A 26,563-nucleotide genomic window follows, 5' to 3' on the forward strand; every position below is an offset into this window, starting at 1 on the left:
TAGGGATAATTTGACTGTATTGAGAGTGATAGTCATGGGAAACCTAAACTTATCCCTAGTTGTGAATTAGATCATCATGACAGCTAAATTGGATCATCATCATCATCATCACATGTATTTTATTATTATTATTATTTGTTGATGAATGCATGTGCTGATACTGGAGCTTGAACTCAGGAATTGGGTACTGTCCTTTAACTTTTTAACTCAAGGCTGGTGTTCTACCACTTAAGTCGCATCTCCACTTTTGGCTTTTGTGGTAGTTAATTGGAAGTGAAAGTCTCAAGGATGTTCCTGACTGATCTTGCTTTGAACCTAGATCCTCAGATCTCAACCTCCTGAGTAGCTAGGATTACAGATGTGAGCCAATGGTACCTGGCCTTGAGCTGTCATTCTTAACATTATCTTCACACTTGAAAATATGTAATGCATTTACCTCATTTCACTAAAAATAATAGCTTGGAGGATTGTCTCCTGGCCTTTAAAGATGTCAATTAATAAACATTTTTCTTGTGTTCTTGGTATTCACAGGAATATTATCAAATCAAGTCTCACAGGCATGAAAGAAAACAGATGTAATAAGGTCTAGCACTTTGGGCTTTCCTGATTGTAAAGTAGAGAAACTTTGTCAAAGTAACTTGTTTTTTTTTTTTTGGGGGGGGGGTCTGGTCGTGGGGCCTGAACTCTGGGCCTGGGCACTGTCCCTCAGCTCTTCAGCTCAAGGCTAGCACTCTACCACTTGAGCCACAGCGCCACTTCCGGCTTTTTTCTTTTTTGCTTATGTGGTGCTGAGGAATTGAACCCAGGGCCTCAGGCATGCAAGGCAAGCTCTACCACTGAGCCACATTCCCAGCCCTGTCAAAGTAACTTGGGAAAATAGTGTTTGCACTCTCTCTCTCTCTCTCTGTCTCTCTCTCTCAATATACATACAATTTATTGTGTATATATCGATAGTATATATGATATATATGTATTATATGTGTATGTGTGTATGTATATTGTAGTAAATCAATATATATTGATTTACTAATATAACTAGAACTAAATCTAGAGAGCTCTGATGGTACAACTCTAGGAAATAAAGTAAGCATGCTCATGTTTTTCTCTTTTTCCTTCTATACTAAGCCTGCCTCTGGGTGTCCGTTTTCTTTATCTTTCTTTGCTATGAGGCCTTTTCTGATTATTCATACTTTCTACTATCTTAACACTTTGGACTGCATGTGCCTTTGGCTTTCTGTGAATTCAATTCTGCTTCATGGTGGCTTTTTCAGCTTCGATTCAAACCACTAACTGGTGTGGCCTGTCTGCATGACTTAATTCAAATTTAGGAGACAGAGAACTTAGTTGTCCCAGCTCATCTTTTTTTTAATGCCCATAAGCTGAAGGATTAGCCTGGCTCAGATGCCCACCATTAGTTTAATTACCTAAAGCCTGGATGAGGGTAGGAGGAGGGGAGAAAAGAAAAGGGATTATGTGGTTTAAAATGTAGGTGCCTATGTATCAGGAGCTAAAGGTGGAGCCAGTCCCTTCACTTGATGGTATGGGTGAGCTGACATGACATCTCTAATTCAGGGAATGAGATGAGTCCTTCAGGGGGATTGAGAGTTTACTCTGGAATGTAAATATCAGCCACCTTCAAGCTCCAGTTGTCAAGAATAGCTTTTGATGGGAAAAATGGAACCAATCTTTTGGATCCCAGCAAGACCAGTTTGGAAGAGGAGAAGGTAGTGAGCAATTGAGGAAAACGGCTAAGGGCCACTTTTAATTGAGATGAAGCCATTTCTTTTCAGAGGGCTGCACATGTCATCCCTTCTATACCAGACAATAGAGAAAACAGAGGGATGTGTACAGCCCTCTAGATGAATCCAAGACAAGAACTGAAGGGAAGGTTGGAGTTCTCATAATGACTGATAGTGTGTTCCAGTGATCCAGCCCTCATTCATCGAAGACTCACTGGTGCCAGGCACTGTTATAGATAGTGGGAGTCTGGCCACCCTTCCCCATTTTTACCTCTCCATTCCCCTTCTATTATTCATGTCTATACATATAGTATTTTTAGCTTTCTGAAATCTTACCTACTTCACTTGTCTATTTTGTAACATCCCCTCCCCCACACTTACCCAGAATCTATGGATCAATGCTCCATAAGGACAAGGATTTTCTTTGCTTTGTTCAGTGCTGCATTTGCATCTAGAAAGTATTTTACTCAATGATTACTCATTGAGAAAAATCAGCAAATTCCATCACTTCTCTGAATTATTTGCACAAGAAAGAAGAGAAACTACATTCCCAAATTAAAAACTGTTTTAAGTATTTCCTATATTCATTAATGGACATAAATGCATTTCTGAATTTGAGAATTTTCCTCTCTTACTGGGTATATGTAAATATGTATTCAACATATTTACCAATACATTAGTTAGTGTAGGTTGTGTTATGCTAAAATAACAAATTAGCTCCTAAAATCTTTGTTTTATCTCAATACAACATATGCAATATAGGGTTGTAGGAGCCATTGTGTGGGATTACAAATTCTCCACCATTCTTTGACAACATAATGCTTCATAGTTTGCTTCTACAAAAGAAGACACCAAAATAATAACTGTGACTCTTAACCACATTTGCTCAGACCTTGTTTATCAAGTCTACATGGTCCTCCAAGGAAAATGTCTCCTGTGTATATCCTGTGGAGTAGTCATACTAGTTTGCCATAGCCAATGATGGGTGTAGAGCCCACAAACAACACAGAAAGCTCTTGGAGAGCTCAACATTGACTTTTCAGGCTAAGTTGTTTAGTTTTAACTACGTTTAAAATACAAAGTTAGACCTAAGTAATAATAATTACATGACTCTCATTACACATATATGAGTAACATTTAAAACCATTTTTTCCAGCAAATTAAATGGGAAATAGTAGCAATAAGATGCCCAAGACTGATGACCGGCCCACTCAAGTAATCCAGTTGAGAACCAGACCTGTTATGAAACTTGCATATACCATAGTACCTCTCAGTACTCATTCTCTCTTCCCTCATTGGGAGGGAATTCACTTTTACATTCTAGGAGTGGGAGGTTGCTCCATAGGAATCCATTTTTTCTGAGCAGAGATGGCCATGTGGACCTGACCTCTGGGTCCCATTAAGCAAAAGCAAGATTGTCTACAACAAACAAGTTTGTTGCTTTTTCTCTAAGTATGAAGGAAATTCCACCTTATCAGCCCAGCCACTGACCTCAAACACTCAGGCTTGACAGGAGGAGCTGTGCATTGTATCAACAGGCCTAGTTTTCATAAATTCACCCTGTTTCACATGGAAAATATTTGCAGGAATGATATTATCAGCAAGCAGTGTAAAAAATATAATTAAACAACAACAACAACAACAAAGCAATTAGATGTCTATTCCTCTCAAGTTCTTAAAAGTTTAATACCTAGATAGACTAGTTGAAAAATGAATTTGTGCATATGGAAGAAATGGAATGCCGAGCATTTAAATATGTTCATTATTATAAGTGTATGTTCATTGAGACAAATTGGAGAAAATACAAAAATGCACACACAGAATGGAACTCAGCAGCAGGACTGAAAAAAGTGTATTCTTTGCTGCCTCCTTTGTACAAGGCAGAGATAAATGGAGAATCAAACCATTTCTGCCACCATGAAGTACTACTTAGAGATAATCATTGTTGAACATTGAAACATTAAACAGAAATCCTTGCAGTCATTTTTATTTGCAGTCACACCCATATTGAACTGAAGAAAATTGTCACAGACACAGCTTACAGCAGCTGCTTTGGATGTGAACTGTTTTCAAATCAGAGACATTCTCATAGTGGACCCTCCAAATCAAGCACAGCTTTGGAGGGATACTACAGTTGGAGATAGTACTGATTACAATCAATCAATCAATAAACAAATATCTGCATCAACAGCACAGCTTTCACTAAATCAGCACAATTATGCATCTCAAATGTGTGTGTGTGAGGGGGGACTTTTAGAGAGTAAACAAGAAGTGAACCTTCTCAAATTGGAAGATTTCATATTAAGCTCAATTCATAGTTGATGGTAGGATTGCCATTTAACTGCATTCTGAATTTCAGACAAAGCAAATATGTTTCAGAGACCAAAGGTCACAATCAATCAAAGAACAAAGGAACTATCCTGAATAAAAGTGGGCACAAGCAATCCTTCCTTTCACTATGAATTCTATAAACACTTCCTGTTACATTCTCAGTTATTTGGTGCTTACTGCTGGAATTCTTAATTTTTATTTTGTCTGGGTGCAGTCCAGATATAATGATGAATTCATGTACATCAATTTTTGTCATTCTTTTAACTGTTTATTGGTATAGATACTAATTATCAAAGAATACAAGCTAAAAAAATAAAAAGATGCTGAGAGAAATATAATCGCTGCGTTGCTGGGTTTTATTTGTATATTTAACCTTCTCCAAGCATTTAAATCAGGAAAATCCATTGAAATAATGCTCTGGGGACTAAGGGATTAGACATAGTGACTCAGAGGAACTAAATACCAGGTTGGAAAATGCCTTTGGCAGGTGAGAACCTCTAAAAGCCAGGTCCAAACCAACAATAGTGGTTCATCCTGAGTTTTGTAATTGAGTTTGTGTAAAAAAAAATGAAACCTACATCAATAGTTCTATGTTAAGAGCTTAATAACCCCCTCCATCTTTTCTTTAGCTACCCATGGTTGAGAAGCCATCATTTTATGATTATGAATTAAATGATGGGAACACTAAAAAAGAATGCTCATTTGGGGTATAGACGGTTGGCAAGAGTTAATTGAGCACTACCACATGTCTGACTTTCTCCAGAGGTGACTGCCTTCCTCTGACAAAGAATGGGAATATGTTCCCATCTGTGACTGTGACTGAGAGTGAAGTACACAAAGGTGCTCAGCCTCACCTGCTGTAACTTGTCAAGGAATTACTGCTCACATTCTGAAGGCTGAAACAGTACCACTCCGAGCAGGAACTGGTGTATGCACATGGCTGCTACATCCTCACATTAGCCCAAGCTGCCAAAGTTGAAATTAGCCTGTTTTTTGGGTGAAGAGCACAGATATCACTTCACTTCAAGGCTGATTCATTGCACAATTTGTGTCTGGTAATCACTTGTGAATTCACAGCAGCAGGCAGCAAATGATACTATAACTGTTTGCTCAATATCTGCTCTTTGGAAGGGGTGTTCAAAATAGGATTGGTTATGAAACAGTGTAATTAAATTAAAGGTGCAAGAGAAAATAGTTTAACTTTTTATTGCTCTATTCTACTTTTTATTTTGTCCTTTCTTAGGGGTTAACTCTAACAATTTCTAAGTGGATTCCAGTATTGCCTTTGTAGTCACATGATAAGAAAAAAAATGTCTCTAGAGTATGCTAAATCTAATCAATTTCTTTTCTTTTTATGTTACCTATGTTTGGGAATCATACAAATGTAAAGAAAGAATGGGAGGAAATGCCATCCATTTATCAGAATCAGTATGTCAATCAAACATCAAATAATCACCACCAATAGAACAGCAACAAGGCCAAATACCTCTCCCTTGACTAACCAACCAAAATATCAGCCTGACAATCTGTAACATTCTTTCATAGCCAGATTCTGTATTTAAGGCTGAAATAATGCAGAACACCACAACAAACAATATTATATTCTCTTTCTACGCTGTGAACATGCTGAAAATATGGCACCCTTCCCCTTCCCCAAAATGACTTGAGTGCAGATCATGAAGAAGCAGATCACTCTTTATGACTTAGCACCATTCTGACCTGTAGTGATTTGGGGTGTCAAATATTTTATGATGGGTTACAATTATTACCTAAGACTTTGTTTCTTGTTTAGTTGGAATGCAGCATGAGTAGCTGCCAGTAAATTAAGAATATTCACAATTTGTCATGTGTTCCACTCCCTGAAATGTTCTGTCTAACGACACATCCACCATCTTGCCTGGAACACTACACAAACACTGGGTATGGTTGGTACTTTATAATATTATTTAAAGTTAAGCAAATATATTTCAAATACTATTCAGAAATTAACCAATTCTTAGCACTGAAATAGACTCAATGTCAAAGTGGTATACTGGTGAATGACACAGCCTTTGGAGCTGAACAATCTTGGGTTCAAATTCCTGCTTTGTCATTATATACAATTGATCTTAATCAAATTATACAACTTTATGAATTTAGTTTCTTAAACTAAATATAGTTTATCATACCTACTTCATAGAGTTTTTTCCTAGTACTTGCTGTAAAATTGGAGCATAAACATGGTGAGATTATCTCTGGCCATTCATCTATATAGGAGTGGGTATATGTCTGTGGTAGGTGTGTGTGTATGTGTGTGTATGCGTGTGTGTGCGTGCACACGCATGAGTGTATGTGTCCATGCACATTGGCACAGTCTCTGCTTGGTGAGCACTCAAATCCAAGATACTCATATAATGGCCTCTTGCTTTATTAATCTGGAATACTCTTCTTCTTTCTGGTTTTCTTCAGATATCTTATGATTCTTATTTGTAAGCAACAGAAACCAGCTCTGGGTAATTTTAGTAGTATAATATATGTATGAAAAGCCATTGCTGGGGGCTGGCAAGGTGGCTTAATAGTAGAGTGCTTGCCTTGCAAGCATGAGGCCCTGGGTTCGATTCCTGAGCACCACATAAGCAGAAAAAGCTGGAAGTGGTGCTGTGGCTCAAGTGGTAGGGCACTAGCCTTGAGTTGAAAAGTTGAGGGACAGTGCCCAGGCCCAGAGTTCAGGCCCCACGACTGGCAAAAACAAAAAAGAAAGAAAAAGGAAAGCCATTGCTGGAGGAAGTGAAGTTACTACAGCCAGTCTAGAAAATATGGCACATGTCTACTCAAATTGGACACCTAAGATACAGCCATCGCTTTCCCAGTTATATATCCATGGAGAGAATGGGCATGTGAGTCATGGAAAGTTTGAATAAAGATGTATGTCTACAGTGGCATTGGTTATAACAGCCCCCAAATGAAAACAACACAAATGTCTGTCAACAGTGAAATGGGTAAATTGTTATATATTCACAGAAAAGAATACTATCGACCAAGGAAAGTGAATGAATGACAGCCATCCAGAAGGGCACAATGAAACTCAATGGAAAGATTCAGGCACAAAAGGATATATTCTGAATTTCACTTAAATGAAGTTTGAGAAGAATCGAATCAGGCCGGAGCTCGATGGTTTTAGAAATCAGAGTGATGGTTGCCTTTGAGGAAATAACTGAAAGAAGGGGTGAGAAAGGGTTTCTGCCTGGATGGGGTCATGATCTGGCTTCAGATTGCTGAGTGGGAGACCCTGAACCTCAGCGGAGAGGGCTAACTCCTGTTATCATTATCTCAGTTCCTTGGCCCGTGAGGTCTGAGAAGCCTGTAAGAGGAAAGCCAGGCACATTAAAGGACACAGAGCAGAGATGACCCCATGTCTTAAAATATGTCCCATCACTGTTTGTTTATCTTTATTTTTCACCATTAATTTTGCAGCAAAAATGTCCTTGGCATTCATCTTCTGTACTAAAATAAAGAATAATATTTCCAGCTGGTTAAATGAATATTTGTGTGGTACAATACTATCTAGTTTTTAAAAAGATAGAGTAGAATTATGAGAGGGATGACATTAATCAAGGTGCCTTGTACTCATAAACTGACATGTTGCAATGAAACCCCTTTGTATTCCTACTTACAGATAATAGAAATACATAAATATGAAAAAACTTGACAAATCATTTTTAAAGGATGCTCTTTATCTTTATCTCATGAAATATGGCTTGGAGGATGAAAGGTCATGTCAACAAGGCCTGCATCTCTGTGTCTTACCAGGTGGTCAGTTACAACAAAAACTTCAAGGCAGGTAGGACAGGTAATAGAAATGATAGTAGTGTCTTTCTTTCCTTTGTGTGGAGTCAAGCCCCAGATCTGATGCTAAATTCCGTGTTCTTCTAAGTAAAACTCGGGCAATGGCTCACATTTTATAATGAACTGAAAGGGTTTGTTTGATAACTGAATACTAAAATGAGCACCTGAGCCAGATCCCTGATCCCATTGGTAGATGTTTCCCCGGACACTTCCACACAGCCATCCCTGTTGCTCTCTGTATTCTGCTTTCAAACCCTGTATGGTTCAGAACTAACCAGCAGTTGTAATTGCTTCTATACAATGCTACTGCACCTGACCACTGACATCATGATCACAAGTAGGTACTTAGGAGAATATAGTTCACCTGAGGAGAGTGTACAATGTGGATAAATGTTTTAGTGGGACTTTTTTGGTCTCATTAAATTTGCAATTAAAATGGTAGGGCTACTTTTGGCTCATCCATCACTGTGAGGTAGAACATATATGCACAGAAGGCCAAGCCCTGGTGATGGACAGACACTGCATGGGACATCTCATATGGCCTCTGTGGCTGTCACTGATGCATCTCTTTGTACAATTTCCTTTCTCTTCTTATTGGTATAACTGAAGTTTGAATCCAGGACTTCACATTTGTCTGGCCATACCCCAAACCCCCATTTTGCTTTTAGTTACTTTTCAGATAGGATCTCATTGTTTTTGTCCATGTCTAGATTCAGGTGCGGTCCTCTTACCTATGGCTCTTGTGTAGCTGGAATTGCAGGGATGAGCCACCGTGTCTGGCTTGTTTCACCAGACCCAGTCTCATTAACTTTTTGCTTGGGCTGACTTCAAACCATCCTTGAATATCTGGAACTATAGGCATGTATCACTATGCCTGGCCCCAGGACTATTTCTTACCAAACTTAATTTTAAGAGATCATTCCCCTTTAATATTTTTTTCTTTTCTTTTATAGTAAATTATAACCAATATTTCTTCCAGGTACCTTACACATTTAGCCTTTTGCTAGTGATTAATCATAGAATAAATGTCTTTCTTTTGGAAAAGAAGGGTCAGCTATAAGTAATCAATGATTCACTGTGCTTCTGCACTTAGAATTTCCTCACTTGTCAAGTCTGTGGGAGAAGCACACTTGTGGCTTATGACACCATTGGCATATCATCTGCCAGCTAACCTCATCTAATTCCTAGTAATACAAGACACTTGGAGGAAGGCTAGTTAAGGCTTTTATTGCATGGAATGTTATTCTTGTATGTGCTTCTTAGAAACTGTAGAGTAATTATGCAATTTTAACTTCAAGGAAAGGAGACAGATTAAGATTCTGTCCTTATTACTATGTTTGTTCTTCCAGAATTAATGAATAAAATGAATCCAACAGTCCATAGGAGGAAAAAGTGAATAGCAGCCAGAATACTCTGCTTGGGAAACAGAGAAAACCCTATAAATGAGAAAGTCCTTAAATTTACTTACTTGTCTATGAAAGTTGTATTTAGACATAAAGGCTAAATGGTTATTTCCTCTTTAAAAAATTGGATTAACATTTATATTAATGTGGACTCCTTACATCTGTTTGAATAGATATATTGTTTGTCTCTATGGTCTCAGAATTCAAAGCTTAGCTAGAATCTTGAGTTAGTGTGTTCACTGGTGTGAAAACTAGATAAAGTTCAAAATTTGGGAGTCAGCCAGGTGCTAGTGGCTCATACCTGTAATCCTAGCTTCTCAGGAGGCTGAGATCCAGAGAATCCTCATTCAAAGCTAACCTGGTTAGAAAAGTCAGTAAGACTCCATTTCCAAAATAATCAGCAAAATGTAACTCAAATGGTAGAGCACCAGCTAAGCCAAGGCAGCCAAGCAAGCTCAAGGCCCTGTGTTCAGATACCAAAAAAGTTGTTAGATGGTTGGTGATTTTGAAACATAATTTGAGTACCTCTGCCACTTGTGTTTTACTTGAATATATGGTTAAAGGAAAATATTGTGGTATATAAAGTATAATTTATTAGAGTTCTCTGGCAGTACACCAAGATAAATTTGCTACAGTATAAGTTGGTTTTGTATATTAAATAGGCCAAGAACACACTGGTAGCTTTTAGACAGGCCAGTTTTAACAGTACAATAGAATCATACAGTCTCTTCTTAACTGCTCACAGCTCTGGTGATTGCCTTGCTAGTGCTTAGCTACCTGGCAATGATCCCTTTCGGCAGAACTAGCTTCACTAATTGCCAGGCTGCTTGCAAAATGTAAATGCAGAGACTTTGGTTCAAAGAAGAAGAAAAAAAATAGAGGTTGGTTTTCTTTCTTTTTCTCTCTTAATTTGTTATGGTGCTATCTATTTGCTATTTGTTGCTACTGGAGTAAAGAAAAATTAAGTTCTAAATGATTAGTATGAATTTTATCATTCACCTTTATATTGCACAATGTTAGTTTTAAGTCTAAATAGAAAAGCATTCAACTCATGTGCAGAATCACTGAAAGGATATGACTTGTAGCTTGTACTTACATATGTACTTGGTCCTTACCCAGACATGTGCACATGGACCGACTCAGTTGTATTTATTTATTGTACTTCTCAACACACACATGATGCCAACACTTTCTTCCTTTGGCTTATTGATGAGGAGAAAAGAACAGAAAAGGAAGGACTGTGGATTGGCCTACCTTTTTGTGATCCTGTGTCATTTTCAGCATAAGTGATTGGCTAATACAGGAAAATTATATATACAACAAAAGATAGAATGAGTTCCTTGGCTAGTTGTGTCCCTCCCACCCTTCCTCCAATCTGTCTGTCAGTCTGTCTTCTGGTTTGAACTCAAGACCTTGTGCTACCTTGACCAGATCTCTACCATTTGAGCTATGCCTTCAATCCTGTTTGGGGCTGGTTGGCTTTTTGGAGATAAACTTTTTTTTTAACCTAGGCAGACTTTGAGCCATAATCCTCTGGATCGCTACCTCCTGAATAACTAGGACTACAAGCATAAGCCACCAGGACCTGGCTTGTTTGTGTTTCTTAACTCACTGACTTTATGTTGCATTGGAAACATGTTCTGGTACAAATGAAAGCCTGGTATTTCAGAGCCATCAGAGACTGTTTATTCAGGTGTGGACATGACATACCTTATACTTGCTTTGAGTCTCACTGAGCTCCCACACCTCGTGGCTCCACTGGAATTCTGTGCTCATGGAACACAATAGCACTACATAGGTGCAGGGGGCAACATGCACGGTGCTTACCTCCTTTGCTATGTTCATCCTACAATGTCCCATGCAATGGCACCTGTGAAGAATTTACAAGCGAAACCATGAAGAACTTGGCAGTGGAACCACATAGATTTATAACCTGCACAAGACCTCTCTGGGTGTGGAGACCTGTGGTAGTGCAGACATCATCTGCCGATAGAACTGGCCCCGAATAAGCTACAGTGATGGGGAACTTGTTGCCACATATCATCTAGAAGAGATTCTGCTATCATTTATTTATATCTGGATGACTTATTCATGTCACCTATCTGCTGTTACTTTTCCATAGAACAAAAGCAACACACCTTATTCTAACAGTCAGATCCCTAATCAATGCACAGTTTTATGCCGTTGACACCTTTCTTTTCCCATTTCCCACCCAAACTTAGAGGTACTTCCATTCTCTTTCTCTCTTTTACTTCCATGGAGAACTAATCCTTTTGCATAATATGAATGCCTCATGGAACTGGATGCATACAAAAGATCAAGTGAGGCCTCTGCCAGGCTCAGGCATGAAACCAGGCCTTATGAAAGAAAAATTTAATGTCATTCAATAATTAGCTGCGGTAGTGGAAAGAGATTAATTCTCGATCCAACCTCTTCTCCCTATCTCCCATACAACTACCTTGTTTTAATTCCCAAGATCCTGTCTGGTCTCAGGCCTCCTGCTCCACACTCTTTAATACCTTCACCACCATAACCCAGAGGGATTCTTGTAGAGCTTGTAGACAGCCAGGTGTTACTTGTCTAAAACACTTTTCTTCCTCTCTGTATCTTTATGATACCCAAGATCCTTCATGGTGTGGCCCTGTCCATCCTGCTAGCTTTCTGTCCACAGTATGGCCTGTAGGGCAAGTTTTAATTACTCATTATGTCTACCCTATTTCCTTTCCTGTAGATATGTAATTGCCCCACAGCTTGGAAACCTCTGTTCATTTTCTTTGTCTGTTTCTCTGAGTAGTCTTTTAAAAGTTATCTTAGGAATTCCTCCATTTGTTTATGCTTAGCTCTTATTTATTCATTCAAGAAATATGTGCCTGAAGAAATATGTGCCATAACTTGACTTATGTAATAGTAACCCCTCTGTATATCACCTTTACAATAACATTTCTATAAAAAAGAAAAAAGAAATATTTGCTGAGTGTCTGTGGTATTTCAGATGCTACATAAGAGTTGAGTACAGTAATAGGCAGGAACAGAGATAACCCCCAACCCATAGGAAACTTAAAATTGTGGGGAATGGAGAATGGTAGTATTTGGGATCTAATGAAAAGTCACACAAATATGTGTGCAATAAAAGTGCCCAACTCAACTGCAGTTATTCTATAGTTTCATAGGAGAGGTGCTTTGCTTTATGAATGCATAAAAGTAAGTGAATAGGACTGTATGAGATATCCAGTCAAGCTACTGAATGGAGGGAAAATTGGACCACTTTGAAAAGAGAAATAAGGAATGGATGCTGACAGGTAGAAGACGTTTTTCTAGAGGAGAGAAGAACATGAGCAAAGATTCTCTGGCACTAGAGAACTTGACTTTCCAGGCAATGAAAGGAGGAAAACAGTGCCATGTTGAATCAGGATAGGTGGGGGGAAGAAACCTAACCAGGAGGTACCTTGTAGGCCAAGATGAAATTTTAGTTAACACCTAAGAGCAATAGGAAACCTTAGAATTGTTTGATTAAAAGGAATAAAACAGCCGAGTGTTGGTGGCTCACACCTATAATCCTAGCTACTCAAGAGGCTGAGATTTGAGGATTGTAGTTCAAAGCCAGCTTGGGCAGGAAAGTCCGTAAGACTCTTATCTCCAATAAACCACCAGAAAAGTGGAAGTGGCACTGTGGCTCAAGTGGTAGAGCTCTAGCCTTGAGCTGAAGAGCTGAGGGACAGCAACCAGGCCCAGACCAACAAACAAACAAACAAAAAAAGGAGTAAAACATAGAAGAAAATTATGGGAGAAGAAAGGCTCAAAATATTCTTTTGAAAGACCAAATATCATGTGGAGAACAGATTGGAGAAGCAAGAATGGAAAATCTTCCTAAGTTCAAAAAATAAGTATGTATGAGTACAGGTGGACAGCAGTGAGTATTACTATATCTGTTAAGATTTCTCCATTCAGGTTCCTCAAACACTAAACTTAGAACTCCCCTATGATCCAGCAGTCCCACTCCTAGGCATTTACCTAAATGATCACAAGTAAGTCCACACTAAAGCTACCAGCACAACTATGTTTATTGCAGCATTATTTTCCATAGCTAAGACATGGAACCAACCCAGATGCCCCTTAGTAGATGAATGGGTCAAGCAAATGTGATATATATACACAATAGAATTCTATGCTTCCATCAGAAAGAATGACATTTCCCCCTTCATAAGGAAATTAAAAGACATGGAAAAAAAATCATATTAAGTGAAGTAAGGCAGACCCAAAGAAACACAGGCTCCATTGGTTGCCTTCATTTGAAATAATCAGTATATGTCTAGGATAGTCCTAGCAGAGGATCACAATAGCTCAATAACTATGTACATATGACCATATAAAATGATGCTAATTGAAATGAGCTTCAAAATATGGAAACAAGAGGTTTCTCTTTTAATATACTATGTGAAGTTATTTCTTTTTTCCTTCATTTTCCCCCATTTGGTTTATCCTCTGTTGTTGCTGGTTTTGATTTTGGTACCTTGTGTCTTGTATATATGATTATCTTATTTGGGGAAAGGAATGGGAATAACAAAATGGTGAGACAAAGGACAAAGGGTGAACCAATGCAACAGGGATATTCACAAGACACTATATTGGTAATGAACTTTACAACTTGTGTGGGGAGAGGAGGCAGAAGGGAAAGTGGAGAAAACAAGGGAGGGGGTAACAATGTTCAACAACAAATATACTCATTGCCTTACTTATGTAACTAACCCCTCTGTACATTACTCTTATTATTAAAACAAAAGATTTCTCTATTTCCCTAACCCTCATCCCTCTCTCCAAGTTCTGTGTTATAACTTCTTTTCTATACTCCAATAGAACTCTTATTTCCTTTGATTTAGCCAATGTGATGTTAGTCATGATCATCATCCCTATTTTGCAAATGGGGAAATTTAATGTTTGGAAAAATGTAGCAACTTTCTAAGTTCCTGCATATATATTGGGTGGTATAACATGGACAAAAAAAGATGGCTCAGAATGATTAAGCTATAACCACATACACTGTATGTGTGGCGGACAACAGGAACATTTGGCTGTAGTAGAAAGTTCAAGTTAAGATAAAAAAAGAAGAACAAGGTCAAATGTAGTATAAAATCTACATTAAAATCATTTATTAAAACAACAGTATGAAGTTGTTAAGTCTCCTTTGTGCCTTTTGGTGCTTAGGTGTGCACTACTCCTGGTAGACCAACTGTATGTCTTCTCTTACAATCCCTACCAGTAGTCTACAGCTTGTCTCTCCTGCCTCCTTTTAATGCATGTATACATTCTGGTTATTTCAATTCCCTGTTATGGTATGGATTTGAAATGTTTAGCCTCTTTAAGCCAAGAGTGATGGAACCAGTCAACCATAAACTGAAACTTTTAAAACTGTGAGCCAAACTCCATCTTTCCTCCTAAAGTCAGATATGTGACTAACACACACATGCTATTTCCAAGTGTAGACTCTTCACTGCTTTACCAGTCTGATATAGAGTATCAACCAGGCTTGTGGCAACTATAGCCTACATAGTTACCTAGTTTACATTCCATGTCTCATTCAAGTGCATCTATTTTCCTTTTTAAAACCAGGTAATCCATTCAAACAGTAGTATATCAAGAATTGTATATTTTCTGCCTTCCTTTCCTGATCTATCTCTCACTATCTCAGTCTCACTCTGAAAGACCTAACAATGCCAAATTCTTTGTGGTTCACACAAAAATTCACTGTTTCTTTCTATTCATGACTCTGTTTTTGCATGGAACTGCTTTCATATCCCTTTACCACCACCACCACCACCACCCCCCTCCCCCCCCCCCCCCCCCCCGTCCTATTTCTTTGCCTAGCTTTGATTCTGTCCTTGCATATTTAGCACAGATACGCCTACCACTGGGTGGGTAGGATTCACCTCCATTTGCTCCCCTGGTTTTCTACAGACCTTTCTCCTTAATATTTACCACCCTTTTAAATAAAACTTGTCTTCTTCTCTCCTTCTAGACTTTGGACAGCATCTCATATACCAGGTATCCCAAATTCCATCTCAGTACTGGTATACAAACCCCACCCATTCCATTGTCTACATTGCTTCGTTACTCGTCATTACTACACCCTCTTCCTCATTTATTTGGAAATCCTTCCTATTGCCTTACTCAGTAATGCCCATGTGCTCTCTCCTTTGTTTGCTCATTCGTTCATTCATTCTTTCTTTCTTTCTTTTTTGCTAAGATGCCTTGTATTAGTTTGCTAAGGGTGTCATTGTAATGTACCATAGACTGTGTAGCTTAACCAACAATAGTAATGTTTGTGCTCACAGTTCTGGAAGCAACAAAATCCAAGATCAAGGTATGCTTAGAGTTGATTGCTTCTAAGGCTTCTCTCATTGGCTTGTTGATGTGTTTTCCTTGATTCTTCACAAAACCTTCCCTGGGCATACATCTGTATCTAATTTAATCTCCTCTTAGAGACATTCATCACATTGGATTGGGATGCATCCTGGTGAACTTATTTCCATTTTATTACCTTGTTAAAGACCCTGCCTCTAAATACAGCTGTATTCTGGGGCACCCAGGGCAAGGACTTCCAAAATTGCAAGGGAGAGGCTATGAGTTGCCTCTTATCTATTCACACCTTTTGCCAATTTGCTGCAAGTCTTAGGTTACAGTACCCCCGGTTTCCTTCCTCCTATCCTCCCTCTTTCTCTCCTCTCCTTCCCCACTCTCCCCATGGAAAACACTGTTACAATCGGGTTAGATTTGAGTCTCATAGAGCTTACACTTCTGGAATCATTTTGGTCATGAAGTTGACCTCCATTGACATTTGGGAACTAGACACAATTAGTTCTTCCTATGTGATCTTTTCTCACTATTAAGTAGATGACTTCTCATTTTCATTTCCCTTTATATCTTTTCTGAACTCTTAGAGTATTTAGAGTTTATATGCTACAGGGAACAGACTGTTGTAGGGTGTAACTTGCACATGATTTGGTTTTATCTTTTCAAAGAGACATCTAATTTGTATACCTCTCTTTTGAAATACCTCAAAGATTATCGATTGTTTTAAAATATATTGCCTTACTGGGTCAACTAAGAAAATAATATACTATATGTTTTGCTGCTGAAGAAATCAGACCCCAAAGAGATTTCATATCAAGTAAATTCCAAAATCAATTTTTAAATCCAACTGTTCAACCTAAAAGGACAGCATATTTTGTACCATGTTGTGATTATCTTATTTATAGGCAAATTTGCTTATTTTATATGCATTTACTTGTATAAATCTGTTCCTTTCTGATTAACTCATAATTGATTACTTCAAAAAATATTTAAAATACATAAAATTTTATTTTACATATAGAATAGATGAAATAGAGTAGATTAAATCTGACCAATGTATAATATATGCTTGCCAAAAATACCATGGTGAAACTCTATTATGTAATAAATATACACTAATCAAATATTTAAACATTTGTTTTATAAACTTTGAATATATAAGTGCTATTTCCTTTGGGCATTATTGGAGTTTAACTGGGGACTTTGCAATTGATAGATAGATGTTCTACCACTTGAGCCATGTCCCAGCCTCTATTGTTCATAAATTTATATTTTTGATTTCTAATATAAAATTATTGAATATTACTGTATTTAATATTTTTAAATAAGTATATTATTTAAATTTATTTACCTTTGAAATAATTTTTGTAACCTTACTTATTTTATAATTATAATTTTATATAAACAATTTGATAATATATATATATATATTTGGTCCAGTTGTGGAGCCTGAACTCTGGGCCTAGGCGCTGTCCCTCAGCTTTTCAGCTCAAGGCTAGCACTCTACTACTTGAGCCACAGCACCACTTCCGGCTTTTTTCTTTTTGCTTATGTGGTGCTGAGAAAGTGAACCCAGGGCCTCAGGCATGCAAGGCAAGTGCTCTACCACTGGGCCACCTTCCCAGCCCCTGATAAAATTTTACACTGCCAATCTTTTAAAAAAATTTTATTTTATTGTAAAGATGCTGTACAGAGAGGTTACAGTTATGTGAGTAAGGTAATGAGTACATTTCTTGTCGAGCATTTGTTGTTCTCCCATTATCCCTTCCTGCCCACCTCCCTCACTCCCTTCCAATCTTTCAACTACTTAATATAAAATTTATTATGAAACATCGCAGAGCCAAGTTATAGATCCTAGAGAATAATTTTCCAATTGATAGTAGGAATGGAAATCTGTAAACTACATTATATAGAGAGGTTTATATAGAGGGTCTTATACTTCTGCTTAACTCTTAAGAAGGCTCCTAGGGAGAATAATAAATTAATATGAAAATAACAGCAGTGATTTTTTTAGTGTAGATTTCTTTGCTGAGAGAATTTAATTCTTTCATTAATTAATTATTTTTCAGCTCTGGCGGTTTGAACTCAAGGCCTTGTACTTACTAGGCAGGGCCTTTATGCCTGAACCATGCCCCAGCTCTTTCTCATGATGTTTAATTTTTGAGTGAGGATCTCATGTTCTGTGTAGGCCTCTGCCCATTTTAGACTTTCCATCATTACTGGGATGAAAAGTATGTGTCTTCATGCCCAGTTTCTTCTGTTGAGTAGAGTCTTGGCCTAGTACTGCAGTCCTACCAGTCTGAGCTTCTCAAGTAACTAGGGTGGCAGACATCTGATACTCTGCCCATCATGGTTTGAGAAAAGGGTCTTATAAACTTTTCTGCCCAAGCTGAATTTGAACCATGATCCTTCTATTCTTAGCCTCTCAAGTAGGTAAGATTACAGGATGAGCTCCTGGTGTTTGGCTAGAATTTCAATTTATATCTTCCACATAAGCTTCTGATATAGATATCATTCCATTTACATTGGGGGAAACTGAAGTTTAGCAAATTCCAAGAGCTTATATAAATTCTAGCTAAAGTACAAAGATGGAATTTGATCACATGCTTCAAGCTCCATGTTAAGTGTTTCACTGTGACACAGGCTGAAGAAATTTTACACTAGACACCCAGTAAGCAATTGCTGATTGAAAAAAGTGAGGTGTTGGGTAGAGTAGCACTTTAAACCAGTGAAGTCATCAACGGTCACTGTTCATCATCTCACACTGAGTTATGCAACCCTTATGACACTTAGTATCTTCAGCCTGAAAGACAAGGTGAACATGACATTTTCCTCATGTGTTTGTTGTTTTAAATAATAGGGGCAATAGCTGGGTGCCAGGCGCTCACACCTGTAATCCTAGCTACTCAGGAGGCTGAGATCTGAGGATTAAGGTTTGAAGTCAGCCTGGACAGGAAAGTCCATGAGATTCTGATCTCCAATTCACCACCCTAAAAAACAAAGCTAAAATGAAACTGTGGCTTAGGTGGTAGGCAGCCAGTCTTAAGACAGCACAAAGCCCTGGGTTCAAGTCTCATTCAAGTCCTAGAACTGGTGCTTGCTCATACATGTGTGTGTGTGTGTGTGTGTGTGTGTGTGTATGTGTGTGTGTGTGCATGTAGTATGAATACACTCATACATGTGAATATCATATACACTGTATATTACAAATGGCCATGCCAACCAATCCTTTTGGATAAGAACAACTATAGACATGTTTTCATCTTTGTTCCAGGAATTATGCTTTTAGAAATGAAAGATAAAAGGGAAGTGTTTTTAATTGTAGGGGAAGAAAAAGAGAAACAATATAAAAGCATCAACTTATCAAATACATTACATACTACCTTTTGGATGTGACTAAATATTATAAACACTCTCAATCTGGACTAAGTATAAATTTAGAAAATAACCTGTCATCCCAGGTGGACACAAAAGTGTCACACAAAATGAAGTTGACGTAAATACACACACCTTTGGATAAAGACTGTAGGAGACCCATGGGTGCAGGAGGGCCATAATGTGCATTCTCCTTCCCTAGTGCCATTGATATGGAATGTTTCCCACAATACTTGTTTTAATGTTCTACATAATGGCAGGCTCGTGGTAGATGCAGGTGGTAAGGAAGATGCATAAAACCTTGTGAAGGAAGATAAGTGCACAGGAGACGTCAAAAAAAATTAACATGGCAAACAGCCAAGAAATGGAAATTTAAATGCAAAAATTTAGCAGAGCATTGAAGGGAAATGAGGACAGCGGGAAGCTCTGGGGGCTGCACAAGCAGGTCAGGCTTTCACAGAATCCTTGCCTAGGAAACTTAAAAACTATCATGCCTCTGAGTTGTTCTCCCCTGTGACCCTTTCTCTGCTCAAATGTCTGTAATAATAGCCAAAAAAAAAAAAAGGTGGAGGATTCAGCAGTATGTGCAGTGTACTGGAGTTTACCAAAATGGGAGGAAGTCTGGTGCAGCTGAGTGAGTCAGCGCCCTCCACCCAGTTCTCCTCCTTTCCCAAGGCCACCTCACCCTGTGTCTGTGTACTTGACCCTTCCAAGGAAGGAGCTCCAGCTGGGATGGGTGGGGTGAACCAAGTCACTCTGAGTTGATCTTAGCTACCAGGTTGGGGGCAGGGAGAGCAGGGGCCAGGGAAAATATCAGTTATCAGGGACACATCCTGTGCCAGAAACTTTCTTTTTCCTCCTTTCCCACTGAGTGTTGGAAATGTCACCATTCTCTTAAGCATCCCAGGTTCCAGAAACAGTTCTCGTGGCATTTGAGCATTGTGAAGCATGGCTAAATGATTTCTTAACAGCTCTTTCAAAGCACATGCATTTCACAGATACAAGATGCAGTTACACTTGTTCTCAGTGCAAAAAGAAAATGAGATGGAAATAAAGTGACAGGGTGAGGTTAGAGGAAGGAATTGTAATCATTAATGTAGACTCTGCTTCCATTCCCAAATAGAACACTTTGTTCTATTTGGTAGGAAGCTGATGGACATATATTGCCTATATTTTATAGACAGTGTAATGTCAGATTTCTGAGGGAGGATGCCTCTTTCCTTCACAGTTTTTAAGATCTTTTGTGCTTCCCAGTGATAGCTGCTAAGCAGGTGCCACCTGGCCCAGTTGCCATGCTCAGTCAGCCAGGCACGCTGCCAGATGACCCCCTCTTTCCTGCTTAAAATCCTGGACTACTTCTGTCCTTTTGCCCCAGCAGTTGCTCTTATATTTCAGGCACCAAGATAAACAGTAAAGGCTATAATTACAGTTCAAAGTCTTCCTGGTTTGATCTCCTTTTGGGAGCCCAATCTTAGAAAACTAACACGAGGTATATTTCTTATGAAGGTCTCTGAGAAGCTCTGTAGCTTTTTTTTGGAATGCTCTGAATGTTATCATGAGAAGATAAAGGGACAGCAGTTGCTCTCATTTTGCAGAAATCTGGGGAAGATGGCTAATTTGTCTGGGGTGGCAGGGCTCAACATCTTTTCTATAATTGTCTATTCAGTTTTCCTTGTTCTGAGTGCATCTTCAGTATCCACAAAAACCTCGTTCATCAAGAGATGAGTCATGAAGGAAACAAAAGTAAACACCAAGCTGGGTGCCAGTGTCTCTTGCCTGTAATCCTAGCTACTCTGGAGGCTGAAATCTGAGGATCGAGGTTCAAAGCCAGTCAGGACAGGAAAGTCACCCCCCAAAAAACAGAAGTGGAGGTATAGCTTTAGTGGTAGAGTGCCAGCCTTGACTGCAAAAGCTAAGAGCCAGTATCCAGGACCTGAAAAGCTCCAGAATGGAGAGAGAGAGAGAGAGAGAGAGAGAGAGAGAGAGAGAGAGAGAGAGAGAGAGAGAGAGAGAGAGAGAGAGAGAGAGAGAGAGAGAGAGAGAGAGAGAGAGAGAGAGAGAGTACTCAGGGAGGGAGGGAGAAAGGAAGGGAAAGGAGGAATGGGAGGGGGAAGGGAGGGGACAAGGGGACTGGAGGGAGGGGACAGGAGAGGAGGGAAGGGAAGGAAAGGGAATTCCAACCTCCCAAACAAAACCCTGGAGAAAGACTGGAATGAGAAAAGGAATAGTAAAATAAAACACTTTAATAATCACTCTGTTTTGCATATACTTATTTCAGAAATTCCCTTTTTCTACATGGTCCAAAATTGTAAGTTACTTTTCTTACCAAATAAACATTTTCTACATAAAAAAGTCATGTTTGACAACAGCTGGGTTATTTTAGTCTTACCTATAACTAATGCAAAGGCATCAAAGGGACTGGATGTTTGGTCTAAAGAAAACTGGGCTGCACAAACCCCTACCTTAGAAAACTGGGTACATGTTGCCATAGCAACTGGACCAATCTCAGATTGGAGGGCAGAGTTCTTTAGATTCATCTATTACTTCTGCAGATTGGCTTCCTAGAAGCAGAATCATGTTTCCAGATCATCAACACAGCACAACTGTGATTTTCATTAAAAAAAAAAAAGTTGCAGTCTGAACTTGATATATTTTAGCCTTTTTCCCTGGTGCCATTCACTGTCTTTTTATCTCTGGAAGGTGGAAGTTGGTAATGTGATCCTTTGGAACTTTCACTCATGCATTCACTAATATGGTTGGGACCTGAGCCAGTGGGGTTTGATGGTAATTACACTTTGATGGCTGGAACATGACCTGTGAAATGAGTTGCTGGTCTCAGTTTAACTCCTAATGGGCAGCAATCCACATATCAGAATCCAACCATTAGACCCTGTTTTCTGACCCTGGGAAGCATCGGAGGTTTGCTTGATTTCTCTTGAGGGGAAATTGCAGGATCCCCTCTCAGACAATATCCTTTGCCTTTCTAGGCCATAGATATCTCAGCAATTAGTCTCAAAAGACCCCATGAGATGTGTGTGAATAACCGAAACCACAATTATAAGCAGGGCCACTATGGTGGAGAGTACAAATAAATTGCCCCATTGAGGTTGGAGTCAAGATAACTCATTATAGCAGGAAAAAAGATTCTGGAGGGTCAGACTCCATTTCTTTGCAAAGACTGCTAGGAAATCTTCCTTTACCCCAAGAAACATAGCCAATTAATGAACAGCAGGAGGGGGGATGGGTCAATGTTTGCTAACTCACTGTTAAAGTTTATTTTTAATTTTATGGGGCTTATTAATATTTACAGTTAAGGTTTTTTGTTGTTGTTCAATAACAAGTCTCCTGATGTCTCTTTTACAAGACTGGAGAAATGTACATTGTAAGAATTGAGGCTAGTCGCTGGAGACAGCAGGATCTAGTGAAATTTTATGGAAATTGATACATACATTAAAAGACTCAGCTGAGTAAGGAAAAGTTTACTAATTGTGAGACAAAAGTCTATAATGTGTAAGAACTCTGCTAGATTCAAGACAACCAAACATAAGCTTTCTGTCCTCAATGACTCTCCTAGCAGACTGTGATATGATCTCCAGCAATGAGAGCCATCGGCCCCTGAGTCAAGGAAAAAGTTTAGAAGTGGAGGAGACTGGTTGAAATGTTTCCTGGGGTATTTGACTGTAGTTTATAGTCTATTTAAGGCACTCACAAGGAGACAGTAAAGGTATTTTAGGAACTAGGCGCAGCATAAACAAAAGACATAAATTAGATACTAATGCACGCACAAAAAAATATCCCACTACTGCCCCCACAACAAAAACTTGGACAAGATTTAAAGTAAATTGTGAGATGGAGACAGAGATAAAGCCGCAAAAGTACGTAAAGAGTTATTTAGGTTCTAAATAGTAAGTAAAGAACTTAGGAAATTATCCTACACACTATCACATTATTTCTAGGCAAAGAAGTATGAGTAAAGTTATTTTTTAAAAAGGAAAAGGAAAAAAGAAGATTCACACAACCCGATCTATGCTGTCAGAAGAGACCTTAGCAGATAAAGCTAAAATTATTCTGAATTTCTGTCAACACATGTGTATGGATTTTTCAAAATGTCATAAATGGTTTGGAAATCTGTCCCTGTGCAAGGGTAAATGGGTTTGTACAGGCTTCAGACAGACAAAGCTGTGCAGAATGCTGACTCAGGTATTTAGAGTTCCAGCTGTCAACTTCCAGTGCTTGAGGCACTGTTGTAAGTAGTGGAGAATGGCTCCATGCAGCAGGAAAGTCAGCCAAGTCCCTGAAGTCTCTTCTGTTTTCTCTCCTGCAGGAGCAGCCATGGAAACCTGTGTACAGCAGTGTAAGCTCAGCTTGCTTCACAAGCCCGCTGATTGACAAGCCAGTTGCCAAAGTAAGAATGCACCTATTTGTTGTCAAACAGTAGGGGGTGAGCCAATTGGCTGTTATTTTATTTTGTTTTGAGCTATTTGAACCAGATAATCCAATTGTTCTCAGAAATGTGCCTGATAAAATCCCAAATCTGAATTATTTGACACTAGTGAGATTTGCTCTAGGCAAAGTCTTGAGCCAGAGAAACATTGATGGATATCCTGGGCCTTAGCCCCTGCCTCCACTTCTACCCCAGTGGGGTCCTTCCTACCTTCTTTCAATATTGTGCTCTCAGCAATTTGGCTCACCTTGCATCTTGTTGGAAGGAGACTAAGTACTTGTACTTACTGACATCATACTGTGACATTCAGACACAATATCTTATTTTAAAATATTGATCAGTGAAGCCATTTTGAGGATTCGAGATCATTGTCTCTAGAAGTTCTGAGTGTATGCCTGCCTGACCTGCTACTAGTCTGGTCTTAGAGTCACAAATTAACAAGCCTGCTAGGGAGTATAGAGGCCTATAGTAAGACTGTGGGCTTCCTGGATCCAGTCTGCCTGGTTTAAATCCCAGCTGCCTTCCATTGGCCATGTGACATTGAGCTACTTCCCTGGCTTTTCTTATCTTTTACCCATTTTGTTCACTGTGTATCCAAGCATTGGATGAGTTATGTAAATGAATTGAATGTATGCATAAATGAAAAGCTGAAATGTAAGTCTAGAGAAACCAGCCCCAGTTTGTTCCACTCAAGAACTGGGAGCTGGGAGAAGGGAAGCAGAATTCTGAGTAGCTCAAAGATACTTAGGGACATTTTAGTAGAAGAACCCCAGTGTTCTGGGGGTCTCCACCCACTTCCTGTCCTTTGCTGTATCAAGGAAGTCTGCAGATTACAGGCAATCCTACATCTCAAACAAAGCAAGGTCACTGGAAAAGCTAAATCAAATGCATAGAAGGTCTTTAAACAGGGATTTTATAGGTGTATGTGGGCCCAGCCCATATACTTAAGTTTTCAGAAGGAAATGAATCTCTTTTCCCTGATAATTCCTGGTAATTTTGCTGGCTCTGAGTCTTGCCCAGGCAGCTGTATGAAGTGTGAAATCGGTGTGACCTGAGGATCTACTCTCCTGCTGCACTGTCAACAGGGCTGAACTTCTGCAGGCCTAGTGAGGAGTAAGAAGCAAGGCCAGCTTTTCCAGGGACTGTGTTTCAGTACTTTATGTTCAGTGAGGTTTGCACTTTCCCTTTGCTGACTTAAGAGTTTCATTTGGCTCAAAGATGACCAACTAACCAACCAACAAAATACTCCCTAGATGTCACCAAATGTGTTGGCAACGGTTCCAATATTCCCTGTTTGACTCCACAGCTGCCCCTTCCAGCTCCATGTATTTTACTTTGTTTATATGAGATCTAAATAAACCACTACTTTGTTGGTAAAATGGGAGAGAAGCCATTAACTAAATTGCTTTTCAATCCAATGAATAAACCTCAGTTTATTGTGTGGTTTCCTAGTCCTAATGAGGAACAGAAATTGTAGTCTAGAAATGTCAGAGTGCCAGGTGCCTATGGCTCTGGCCTGTAATTCTAGCTACTCAGGAGGAGGAGATCTGAGGATCATGGTTCAAAGGCAGCTCAGCAGAAAAGTCCATGAGGCTCTTATCTCCAATTAACCACCAGAAAGCTGGAAGTAGAGCTGTAGTAGACCACTAGCCTTGAGTGAAAAAGCTCAGGCCCTGAGTTCAAGCCACACAACAACAAAAGAAAGTCAAAAAGTGACTTTTCAGAATGCTTCTCAGAGGATGAAAATGTATCGAATGTTCTATGATCACTCTGTGTTTTTCTGTATGAAGCTCTGGTCTTCCTCTTCTGCCAAGCAATTATCAGCTAGGGGTTCTATGAAGTGTCACCAGGGCCATCTTAGTTTGAGTAAGATTGTTTCCAAAGGACAGTCTTGCTCTCTCCTTTCACATAGCTCTGTTTTCTTGGCTATGTACAATTGCTGTAAATTTCTATAATGAATTCATATTGCAATCACTCTCATATCTATCCACCTGGAGGGGAGAATTGATACGGAAAATAGAAACAGAGTCAACCTTCAATTATAGGAGCCAAAGGAAGGTAGCATTTACAGGTGGGTAATTGACACTTATGGTTAATCTCAGAATCCAAACTATCTTCCTCACTAACAAAAACTCTTCCTGTGGGTGTAAGGCAGGAGCCACAGGGATTGTCTACCACCCCTAAATGGTGTTGCAGCTGAATCTGGGACTAGTGTTTCCTTGCAATGGAGAAAGGAAGGGTCTTGTGAAAAGCGCAATTGGAAAACAGAGTTCTAATGTGAGTTCATTATACAGGAAAGACTATTTTGGTGCTCGCTTCGGCAGCACATATACTTAAACTGGAACAATGAAGAGAAGATTAGCATGGGCCCTCCACAAGGGTAACATGCAAATTCTTGAAACGTTCCATATTTTTGGACAGTATATTGGACCGGGGGGGGGGGGGTGGCGGCGCATGGGGAGGAGGAGTGTGTGAGGTGGGGGAGGGAATGGATAGTAGGACAACAACAAGGATAGGGGTAACAATAATCGACAAGTAATGTACTCATTGCTTTACTCATGTAACTGTAACCCCTCTGTACAGCATCTTTGCAAAAAAATTAAATAAAAAAAGACTATTTTGGAACCAGCTAGCTTTAATAACACGACTAAATTCTAACTCCTTTTTGTAATGATTATGATCAGATGGCAGAAATAAAGAAGGAAGCTCTTGGAAGAGGAAATGCCAAAGAAAATCACCCTGGGCCACAAGCAAGCAAACCTAGATATTTGGTTATCCACCCTCAGATAGAGAAGAATTGAGTGGTTTATTTTACATAACTGGAGTCAGTGTGCCTTTTGAATGGAACATACAAATTTATGTAAATAAGTGCAAATACTATAAATATGTGTCTTGGGATTTCCTAGGGATAACCTGGCAGCTTTGTGTTCCTTCCCCTTGCAGCTGCTAAACATTGTGTTGTGAAAGCTCAGTCTAAACTTAGCCCATTAAACTCTATAGTGATACAACTAGAGGACCTTTTTTTCTTTGTAATTTGTAGGTAATATTAAGCCAGAGTACTTGAACATGCTTGACAGTAAACACGTTACTCCCAAGAG

The 26,563-nt window shown here is 39.1% G+C and overlaps 1 protein-coding gene and 1 non-coding gene across 3 annotated transcripts in view; both read left to right on the forward strand.

Annotated features, from left to right (window-relative positions):
• Rasgef1b (RasGEF domain family member 1B) overlaps window positions 1-26,563 on the forward strand; it is a 564,489-nt gene that overhangs the window by 398,360 nt on the left and 139,566 nt on the right. For both annotated transcript variants that reach the window (XM_070012940.1, XM_070012941.1), the window contains exon 4: window positions 23,346-23,426. In XM_070012940.1, the coding sequence (XP_069869041.1) occupies window positions 23,346-23,426 (81 nt within the window). The remainder of the gene's footprint in view (window positions 1-23,345; window positions 23,427-26,563) is intronic.
• Window positions 25,774-25,880, forward strand: LOC138821123 (U6 spliceosomal RNA). Its single transcript, XR_011370062.1, has one exon. It is a non-coding gene; the product is annotated as a U6 spliceosomal RNA (small nuclear RNA).

Source organism: Dipodomys merriami, unplaced genomic scaffold, assembly GCF_024711535.1.
Source record: "Dipodomys merriami isolate MVZ:Mamm:240054 unplaced genomic scaffold, mDipMer1.0.p SCAF_9, whole genome shotgun sequence".
Classification (NCBI taxonomy): domain Eukaryota; kingdom Metazoa; phylum Chordata; class Mammalia; order Rodentia; family Heteromyidae; genus Dipodomys; species Dipodomys merriami.